Source organism: Sapajus apella, unplaced genomic scaffold, assembly GCF_009761245.1.
Source record: "Sapajus apella isolate SASKATOON/1434 unplaced genomic scaffold, GSC_monkey_1.0 scaffold48, whole genome shotgun sequence".
Taxonomy (NCBI): domain Eukaryota; kingdom Metazoa; phylum Chordata; class Mammalia; order Primates; family Cebidae; genus Sapajus; species Sapajus apella.
The window spans coordinates 2,767,968-2,778,719 of record NW_022436988.1 but is presented as its reverse complement, the minus strand read 5'-3'; the positions used below and the strand labels follow the sequence as shown (position 1 = coordinate 2,778,719).

The following is a 10,752-nucleotide window of genomic DNA, read 5'->3' as shown; positions in this document are numbered from 1 at the left end:
TTTTTTTTTTTTTTTTTTTTTTTTTTTTTTTTTTTTTTTTTTTTTTTCTTTTAAGATGGAGTGTCACTTTTTTTGCCCAGGCTGGGGCACAATGGTGCGATCTCGGCTCACCACAACCTCCACCTCCCAGATTCAAGGCATTCTCCTGCCTCAGCCTCCCAAGTAGCTGGGATTACAGGCGCATGCCACCACACCTGGCTAATTTTTGTATTTTTAGTAGAGACAGGGTTTCACCATGATTGGTCAGGCTGGTCTTGAACTCCTGACCTCGTGATCCGCCTGCCTTGGCCTCCCAAAGGTCTGGGATTATAGGCATGAGCCACTGCGCCTGGCCAAGTTTTTGGCTTTTGTTGCCCAGGCTGGAGTGCGATGGCATAGTCATGGCTCACCGCAATGTCTGCCTCCTGGGTTGAAGCGATTCTCCTGCCTCAGCCTCCAAGTAGCTGGGATTACAGATGTGCACCACCACGCCCAGCTCATTGTAGTTTTAGCAGAGATGGGGTTTTGCCATGTTGGCCAGGCTGATCTCAAACTCCTGACCTCAGGTGATCTACCTGCCTTGGCCTCCCAAAGTGCTGAGATCATAGGCATGTCGCCGCGCCCGGCCTGAGGGCTCTACTTCTGTTAATACAGTGCAGAGAGCACTGGTATTTCGAAGCATGAACTGTTTATAAAGGCATGCAAAGCAAGTGCACTTGAAACTCCTAATTCACCACTCGTAAGAGGCCAGGAATTTGGTGTCTCTGTGTGTGATGCTTTTACACATGTATCGAAAACCAAAAAATAGAATGATGCTGTTTCGTTGCTCCCAGCATCACCGAGAAAGCGGGGAAAAGAATGAACTCAGGGATTCAGTGTCTGGCTGCAGCTCTGCATAAATGATCTGAGAGTTTCTTGGTGTGCCCTGGGTCGGACTCTTCTCTCCTGTAGCCACAGGGTTGAAATTGTAGACAATGGAGCACCAGCTCTCACGCGATTGGCGGAGTTACAACAAAGGCTGAGCTCTCAGCATGCTGGATGTCTTCTTTGAAAGTGGGGGCACCTGGGTCAGATGCCGTGGTTCACAACTATAACCCCAGCATTTTTGGAGGCTGAGGTAGGAGCATCACTTGAACCCAGGAGTTTGAGACCAGCCTGGGCAATGTAGAAAGACTCCATCTCTATGTAAAAAGGAAAAAAAGTGAGGACATGGGGTGGCAAAGGATGGGATCATTCAAGTCGGGATAGGGACACGGGAAGACGCTGGCCAGGCTGGTGACATTGGGTTCCCAAATGACAGAACGTTGGGTCAGGTTGAGTTTATGAGTGTGGGCCACTAGCAGAGATTGTGCATTTGGTGCCGCAGCTGGTGGCGGTAGGAAGGGCTCTGACCCTTTGTTTCGTTGGCTGAAACATGGATTAAAAGGTGGCGACCTTGCTAGGCGTGGTGGCTCATGCCTGTAATCCCAGCACTTTGGGAGGCTGAGGTGGGTAGATCACTTGAGCCCAGGAGTTCAAGTCTAGCCTAGGCAACATGGTAAAGCCCTATCTCTACAAAATAAAAATAAGAAAAAAAAGCAAGAATTAGCCGGAGCAGGAGGATCACTTGAGCCTGTGAGGTTGAGGCTGCAGTAAGCCGTGATTGTCCCGCTACACCCCAGCCTGGGTGATAGAGTGAGACCCTGTCTCAAAAAAAGGAAAGAAAAACAAAGCCTTACGGTGGCCTCTAAGTGCTCAAGTGAAAACAAGAGTCTCATGCCTCTCACTTTATTTTTTTCAATTTTATGTCATTGTTTTGAGACAGACTCTTGCCCTGTCACCCGGGTTCACTGGGCCATCTAAGCTCACTGCAACTTCCACCTCCCGGGTCAAGCAGTGTTCCTGCCCCAGCCTCCCATGTAGCTGGGATTGCAGGCATGCTACACCACCCTCAGTTAATTTGGAGGTTGCAGTGAGCCGAGATCACGCCGCTGCACTTCAGCCTGGCGACAGAGCAAGACTTCGTCTCAAAAAAAAGTGCTACACCAGTGAACACAAATGATTAGAGTGAAAGAGGCTTATTGCTGATATGGAGAGAATTTGAGAGGTCTGGAGAGATCAAACCAGCACGGCATTCCCTTAAGCCACAGCCGAATCCACAGCAAAGCCCTAGCTCTGCAATTCTGTGCAGGCTGACAGAGTTGAGGAAGCTGCAGAGAAGAGTTTGAAGCTAGCAGAGATTGGTTCATGAGGTTTTAGGAAAGCGGTCATCTCCACAACATAAAGCGGAGGGTGAGGCCACGACTGCTGGTGGAGAAGCTGCAGTAAGTTCTCCACGAGATCTGGCTGAGGTCATTGATGGAGGTCTTCTTTCTTTCTTTCTTTTTTTTTCTTCCTTCCTTCCTTCCTTCCTTCCTTCCTTCCTTCCTTCCTTCCTTCCTTCCTTCTTTCTTTCTTTTTTTCTTTCTTTCTTTCTCTTTCTTTTTCTTTCTTCTTTCTCTTTTCTTTTTCTTTCTTTCTCCCTTCCTCTCTCTCTCTCTCTCTTTCTTTCTTGAGACAGAGTCTTGCTCTTTTGCCCAGAAGTGTAGTGGTGCGATCTCGGCTCACTGCAACTTCTACCTCCCAAGTAGCTGGGACTATAGGCACCTGCCACCACGCCTGGCTAATTTTTTTGTATTTTTAGTAGAGACAGGGTTTCACCATGTTAGCCAGGTTGGTCTTGATCTCCTGACCTCATGATCCACCTGCCTCCGCCTCCCAAAGTGCTGGGATTACAGGCGTGAGCCACTGCGCCTGGCAAACAGCAAATTTTCAATGCAGATGAAGCAGCATTGTATTGGATGACGATGGCATCTAGAACTTTCATAGCTAGAGAGAAGTCAATGCCTGGCTTCAGAGCTTCAAAGGACAGGCTGACTCTCCTGGTAGGGGCTAATGGATGACTTAAAGGTGAGAGGCCATTTACCATTTAGAACATTCTAGGGCCCTTAAGAATGATGCCAATTCTGGCAGGATGTGGTGACTGTGAATGACCTTGGCACATTGAGACCAGGGGTATTGGCTGGGAGCGGTGGCTCATGCCCGTAATCTCAACACTTTCAGAGGCTGAGGTGGGTGAATCACCTGAGGTCAGGAGTTCAAGACCGCCACTGCACACCAGACGAGGTGACAGAGTGAGACTCTGTCTTAAGATAAAAAAAAAAAAAAAAGGCTGGGCGCAGTGGCTCATGCCTGTAATCCCAGCACTTTGCATGGCCGAGGCAGGTGGATCATGAGGTCAGGAGTTCAAGACCAGCTTGGCCAATATGGTGAAAGCCCGTCTCTGCTAAAAATACAAAAACTAGCCGGCCATGGTGGCAGGCGCCTGTAATCGCTGCTACTTGGGAGGCTGAGGCAAAGAACTGCGTGAACCTGGGAAGTGGAGGTTACAGTTAGCAGAGATCGGGTCATGCACTCCAGCCTGGGTGACAGAGTGAGACTCTGTCTGAAAAAAAATTATGTCAAATCCACTCTGCCTGTGCTCTTGAAATGGAACAGCAAAGCCTGGGTGATAGCGCGTGTTTACAGCGTGGCTCACTGAATATTGTTAAAGTCTCTTTTATGTTCTTTTAAAAATTAACGCATAATAATTGTACATATTTATGGGACATGTAGTGATGTTTTGATACATGTAATGTACAGTGATCAGGGTAATTAGCATGTCCGTCATCTGGAACAGTGACCATTTGTTTGTGTTAGGGACATTCATTATCCCCCTTCTAGCTATTTGAAATTATGTAATACATCATTGCTAACTGTAGACTTCTGCAGGGCTGTGGAGCACTAGAATGCATTCCTCCCATCCGGCTGGAGTTTCCTGTCCTTTAACAAATGTCTCCCTGTCCCCACAACTGTCCCCCTGCCCTTCCCATCCTCTGGTATACTCTGTTCTGCTTTTTGCTTCTATGAGATCAACTTTTTTTCAGCTTCCGTATGAGTGAGAACATGCAGGGTTGAACTTTGTGTTCCTGGCTTATTTCACTTAACATAGTGATCTCCAGTTCCGCCCCTATTGCTGTGAATGATGGGATTTCTCTTCTTTTCTTTTTCTGTTTTTTTTTTGAGACAGCGTCTTGCTCTGTTTCCCAGACTGGAGTGCCGTGGCTGGTCCTTGGCACACTGCAACCTCTGCCTCCTGGGTTCAAACGATTCTCCTGCCTCAGCCTCCCAAGTAGCTGGGACTACAGGCGTGCACCACCACGCCCAGCTAATTTTTCTATTTTTTAGTAGAGACAGGGTTGCTCCATGTTGGCCAGGCTGGTCTTGAACTCCTGACCTCAAGTGATCTGCCTGCCTCTGCCTCCCAAAGTGCTGGGGTTATAGGCGTGAGCCATTGCACGTGGCTGATTTTCATTCTTTTCTAGGGATGAATAGTATTCCATTATGTATATGTATCACATTTTCTTCATCATCTGTTGTTGGGTAGTCAGGTGGACCCCATATAGTGAACATGGGAGTGCACACATCCTTTTGATATACCGATTTTCTTTTCTTTGTATAAATGCGCAATAGGGAGATTGCTGGATCATATGGTAGTTCTAGTTGTAGTTGTTGTTTTTTTTTTTTTTTTTTTTGAGATGGAACCTCACTCTGTCACCCAGGCTAGAGTGCATTGGCGCGATCTTGGCCCACTGCAACCTCTGCTTCCTGGGTTCAAGTGTTTCTCCTGCCTCAGCCTCCTAAGTAGCTGGGACTACAGGTGTGCACCGCTGTGCCCAGCTAATTTTTGTATTTTTTTTAGAGACGGAGTTTCACCACGTTGGCCAGGCTGATCTGGAACTCCTGACCTCGTGACGTGCCTGCCTTGGCCCCCTGAAGCTCTGAGTTTACAGGCGTGAGCCGCCACTCGCGCTCCCCTCTTTGTAGTTCTTTGAGGAGTCTCCATATTATTCTCTGTAGGGGCTGTGTTAGTTTGCGTTCCCACCAAGTGTTTGAATTCCCTTTTCTCCACACCCTCACCGGTATTTATTATTATTTTTCATTTTGATAGCCATTCTACCTGGGGTGAAATGAGACCTCATTGTGGTTTTGATTTGCATTTCCCTAATGATTAGTGATTTTTTTCATTTATTGCTTGGCCACATGTATGTCTTGTGAGAAATTTTTGCCCAGGGCTGGGTGTGATGACCCACACCTGTAATCCCAGGACTTGAGGAGGCTGATTCTCCTAATACATCCATCCTCGCTATCCATCCGTTTGTCTGTCCAGCCATCTATCCATCCATTTATTATCTATCAATTATCCTTCCGTCCGTCCGTCCGTCCGTCCGTCCGTCCGTCCGTCTATCCTATCTACCCATCTATCTATAAGTCTGTATTAGGGTTCTCCAGAGGGACAGAACTAATAGGATATACGTCTGTGTGAAAGGGAGTTTATTATGGAGAATTGGCTCACACGATCACAAGGTGAAGTCCGTGGTAGGCCGTCTGCAAGCTGGGAAAGAAAGAAGCCAGTAGTTGCTCAGTCTGAGTCCAAAAACCTTGAAACCAGGGAAGCCGACAGTGCCGCCTGCAGTCTGCGGCTGAAGACCCTCGATCCCGCTGGCAACCCACTGGCATAAATCCAAGAGTCCAAAGGCCAAAGAACCTGGAGTCTGATGTCCAAGGGCAGGAGGAGTGTGAGGAAGCAGCCAGCGTAGGAGGAAGATGAAAACCTCATGCTGAAAAGACTCAGCAAGCCAGCCTACCCCACCTTCCGCCTGCTTTTCTCCAGCCATGCTGGGAGCTGACGAGATGGTGCCCACCCACATGGAGGGTGGGGTCTTCCTCTCCCAGTCCGTGGACTCAAATGTCAAGCTCCTCTGACAACGCCCTCACAGACACACCCAGAGCAATATTGAGCAGCTATCTAGGCATGCTTCAGCCCAATAAAGTTGACACTTGATATTCACCATCACACCATCTATCCATCCATCCACCCTGTCCATCTATCCACCTACCTATCCATCTAATCTGTCCGTCATCTATCATCTGTCTGTCCATCCATTCATCCATCCATCCATCCATCCATTTTATCTGTCTGTCCATCCATCTATATTGTGTATGCATCTATCCTGTCTGTCCATCCATCTAGCTTATCTATCTGTCCATCCATCCATCTATTCTATGTATGCATGTATCTATCTACATCCATCCCATCCATCCATCCATCCATCCATCCATCCATTTTATCTGTCTGTCCATCCATCTGTATTGTGTATTCATCTATCCTGTCTGTCCATCCATCTAGCTTATCTATCTATTCATCCATCCATCTATTCTATGTATGCATGTATCTATCTACATCCATCCATCCATCCATCCATCCATCTACCCATCCACCTGCTGACCTACCTACTTACATATCCTATTGCTTCTGCTCTCTGGATAACCCTGTTCTATACAAGTGCCTTGAGTATTTAATGAGTTAACATGTAAATTGTTTAGCAAGTGTTATTTAAGTATGTCTTTTATTTCTGAATCTAGCTACTTTTTTTTTGAGATGGAGTCTTGCCCTGTAGCCCAGGCTGGAGTGCAGTGGTGCGATCTCGGCTCACTGCAACCTCTGCCTCCTGGTTCCCAGTTCAAGCAATTCTCCTACTTCAGCTTCCCAAGTAGCTGGGATTACAGGCACGAGCCACCGCGCCCGGCTAATTTTTGTATTTTTTAGTAGAGATGACATTCACCATGTTGGCTAGGCTGGTCTTGAACTCCTGACCTCATGATCTGTCCACCTTGGCCTCCCAAAGTGCTGGGATTACAGGCATGAGCCACCATGCCCAGCCTTTTTTTTTTTTTTTTTTTTTTTGGGATGGAGTCTAGCTCTGTCCCCCAGGCTAGAGTGTAGTGGCATGATCTTGGCTCACTGCAACCTCCGCTTCCTGGGGTAAAGCAATTCTCCTGCCTCAGCCTCTCCCAAGTAGCTGGGATTACAGGTGCCTGCCACAACACCCAGGTCCCTGCCTTCTAGAGTTCTACTCACATTCTCTCTGGCATTGACAATGATCGATCTTTTTTGAGACTGAGTCTCACTCTGTCGCCAGGCTGGAGTGGAGTGGCTCGATCTCTGTTCACTGCAGCCTCCACCTCCCAGGCTCAAGTGATTCTCCTGCCTCAGCCTCACAAGTAGCTGGGATTACAGTTGTGCCACCACGCCCAGCTAATTTTTGTATTTTTAGTAGAGACGGGGTTACACCATGTTGGCCAGGATGGTCTCAATCTCTTGACCTCATGATCCGCCCGCCTTGTCCTCCCAAAGTGCTGGGATTATAGGTGTGAGAAACCGCGCCCAGCCTCGATCTTGTTAATCTGTGCCAGTCGTTGGGTGGAAATGGCATTGCAGGGGTGTCATTCTGATTCCTTGATCAGCGGGCATGCCAGGCATCTCTTTGGAAGTTAAGAGACCACTTGGATGTGTATTTCCTGGAATGGCCCGTCTTTCTTTAGGGAAGCTCGTTTGGTTTTGGTTGGTACTTGTGGTTGTTGAGACTGTTTATACTGGGCACAGCCTGAAACCCAGCTCTCCTGGGCTTGCTCCACAAGAGAAACGTGCTGGGCCACCTCTGCTCAACTCCAGGCTTGAGGGGTCCAAGTGTACTAGAGCTCTGCTCCATTTCTCTGGTCCTGATGGCTCTGACCATCTCTACTGCCAGCTCGGTCGACAGGTGAAGGAGAACAGACAGTGGTTTCCCAGCACCGTCTGATGGTCTTTCCAGAATGCGTTGAGTGGCAGAAACTCCAGTAAGGCTCCAGAAGTATGGATACTTCCCTGCTTCTTGCTAATTGGCCCTTCCCTTAGTCAATCACTGGTGCCAGGGTAAATGTCAGGTCCTGACTGGATTAAGCTAGCCAGGGCCCGCCCCTGGTGGGAGGGCAGGCTGGTGGGAGGGGCAGGTTCAGAATCCCTGGAGTTGGTGAAATAGCAGCTCCCAGAGGATGGGCCTTGGGTTCCTGGTTGCAGATATTCTCCAGCTCTGACTCTCTGGCTGTGATGTTTCATGTGTGTGTATGTATGTAGATTTTTTTTTTTTTTTGAGACGGAGTTTCGCTCTTGTTACCCAGGCTGGAGTGCAATGGCCCAATCTCGGCTCACCGCAACCTCCGCCTCCTGGGTTCAGGCAATTCTCCTGCCTCAGCTTCCCGAGTAGCTGGGATTACAGACGCACGCCACCATGCCCAGCTAATTTTTTGTATTTTTAGTAGAGACGGGGTGTCACCATGTTGACCAGGATGGTCTCGATCTCCTGACCTCGTAATCCACCCGCCTTGGCCTCCCAAAGTGCTGGGATTACAGGCTTGAGCCACCGCGCCCGGCCATCTGTAGATGTTTAGAGTATTTGTTAGCAATTTTGAGTCCTGCTGATGAACTTCATTAATTCTTGAGCTCTTGGATGCACCAACGCTGGGCACTCAAAGGGAAAAGGACTGTGTGGTCCTTGCCCTCCAGGTCTCAGAGGAGGGGAGGGCAGTGACGAAACTGGGTGATCGAAATGGGTGTGGGGAGGAAGTGCCCAGAGCAGGGCTGCAGCTGGGGCAGGCCTGGGGCCTTAGAGAAGGGTCTGTACAGAAATGCAGGCTTGGCCTGGCACCATCTGGAGTGTGTGTCAGGCAGTGGTGGGGTCATCAAGACCCAGGATTGAAAACAGGGACTCCTTGAGGGGCATGTTAGTCCATTTCTGTTGCCATAAAAGAACACCTGAGCCTGGGTACTTGAAAAAGAAAAAAAGGTTTCTTTAGCTCACCGTTCTGCAGATGGAGAAGTTCCGAGGCCTGGGCCTGGCTTCTGGTGAGGGCCCTCGTGCCACGTCACAACGTGGCAGAGTAGGCTGATGGGGATGCTGACAGCTGCGAAAGACGAAGCCCGAGGGGCATCCCGGCTTCATAACAAGCCACCCTGGCAGATGCTGATCCATTCCCGGGAGCAGTGACCTAGGCTCTCGAGAGTGACACCCCACCACCGAGAACAGCACCGGGCCATTCGTGAGGGATTTGCCCTCATGACCCACAGCCCCCCGCACCGGCCCTGCCTGCCAGCACTGGCACGTTGGGGATCAGACGTCAACACGAGTTTTGGTGGAGACGGACAAAGCACGTCCGCATCGCGGCTGAGGCTGGCGTGAGGTCGGGGCCGGCAGAACAGGTGCTCTGTGCTGTCTGTGTGGCAGCTCTGCGTGGGTGAGCATTTTACTGCCAGGACAAGGGAAGTTGTGGGAGACCCCTGGGCCGCCACTGGGAGAGAGCCCACCCTGGGGAAGACAGGAGGAAGTTGGGGGTAGGGGAGGAAAGTGTAACAGGCTGTCTTAGAGGTGCTTAAGGTGCGGTGATATCCCAGTACAGCGCCAGGTAAATCCACTGATCTGGACTTGGGGAGGGAAGGGCTGGGTGCTTGGACTGGGCGGTCTCTGTCTGATTCACCCTTGTTGTGCTGAGGCTGGGGTCCCTGGCTCCCTCCTACCCACCTGGAGCAGAACCCCTACCCTGCTCAGATCAGCAGGCCCAATGCAGGGCCTCGGAGGCAGAGCAGGGTGATGCTTTCAGTGCACCCGCAGGGAGGATGCTGGGTTTTCCTTCCTAACACTCCCGTGCTTCTCTCTGAGATTTGATCCTTCCTTCGTCTACCGTTACAGATTCTGAGAACAGTAGCTCCACAGTGGCATCGGCCCCGGAGGGAGAGATGGAGTGTGGGCAGGAGCTGAAGGAGGAAGGGAGCCCGTGCTTGTCCCTGGTCTCAGAGGGTTGGCAAGAAAACTCAGACGACCCCTGTTCTGATGCCTCCTGGACTGTCCAAAGAGTGAGTGCACTGCCCCTGGCTCCCCCGCTCCCCGCTGCTCAGTCTGCCCAGGACAATCTCACTGCACAGCTGCCCAGCGGCCCCGAAAATGCCACCATGTCTCAGCCCATTGAACCTGCCCACAAGGCTGCAGCAGAGCAGCCCTTCTGCACCTGATTCAGCTCTGGCAGGAGTCTGTGGGTTCCACACCTCCTGGGGCCTCCGCCTTCCTTTTTTTTTTTTTTTTTTTGAGACAGATATGAGACAGAGTTTCACTTTTGTTGTCCAGGCTGGAGTACAGTGGCTCGATCTTGGCTCACGGCAGCCTCCACCTTCCAGGTTCAAGCAATTCTCCTGCCTCAGCCTCCCAAGTAGCTGGGATTATAGGCATGCACCACCATACCCGACTAATTTTTTGTATTTAGTAGAGACAGGGTTTCACCATGTTGGCCAGGCTGGTCTTGAACTCCTGACCTCAGGTGATCCACCTGCCTCAGCCTCCCAGAGTGCTGGGATCACAGGCATGAGCCGCTTTGCCCGGCCTCTGTCTTCCTTTTCTTTCTGCTAGATCCAATATGCATGTGCCTCCCAGAAGCTGTGGCTGGGGGTGGGGCCTGAGCTGCTGCTGTGTGTGTCGCATGCTTCCGTGTGTCTCTTTGCATTGAGGGTGCAGGCTCTGAGGTGCCTTGCAGTTTAGGGCAGGGACTTGAGCTTCTGCCATGTGCGTGTCTTGTGCTTCCATAGGTCTCTATGTTGAGGGTGCATGCCCAGAGGGGCTTTGAAGCTTTGGGTGCAGGGTGAGTGCTCTGGAAATGTGCTGGCTGGCAGGTTGCCCTTCTTAGAAGGGTGTGGCCGAGCCATCTTTTGCCTCCCTATGGCCTCCAACGGCCCCTTAGGTGTGTTAGACACCAAGGGAATGCCACCTCGGGAAGAGTCCCAGTTGGAGTGCTAGGGGAGGCTCTCGAGGGGAGTGTCCTGGATATGTTGAAGGAGAACAGTTGGAAGAG

General features: G+C 50.4%; 1 protein-coding gene across 3 annotated transcripts in view; it reads left to right on the top strand.

Annotated features, from left to right (window-relative positions):
- The window catches only part of RNF213 (ring finger protein 213), a 117,441-nt gene that overhangs the window by 1,720 nt on the left and 104,969 nt on the right, over positions 1–10,752 (top strand). For all 3 annotated transcript variants that reach the window (XM_032241418.1, XM_032241417.1, XM_032241419.1), the window contains exon 2: positions 9,603–9,766. In XM_032241418.1, coding sequence (XP_032097309.1) covers positions 9,603–9,766 — 164 coding nt within the window. The remainder of the gene's footprint in view (positions 1–9,602; positions 9,767–10,752) is intronic.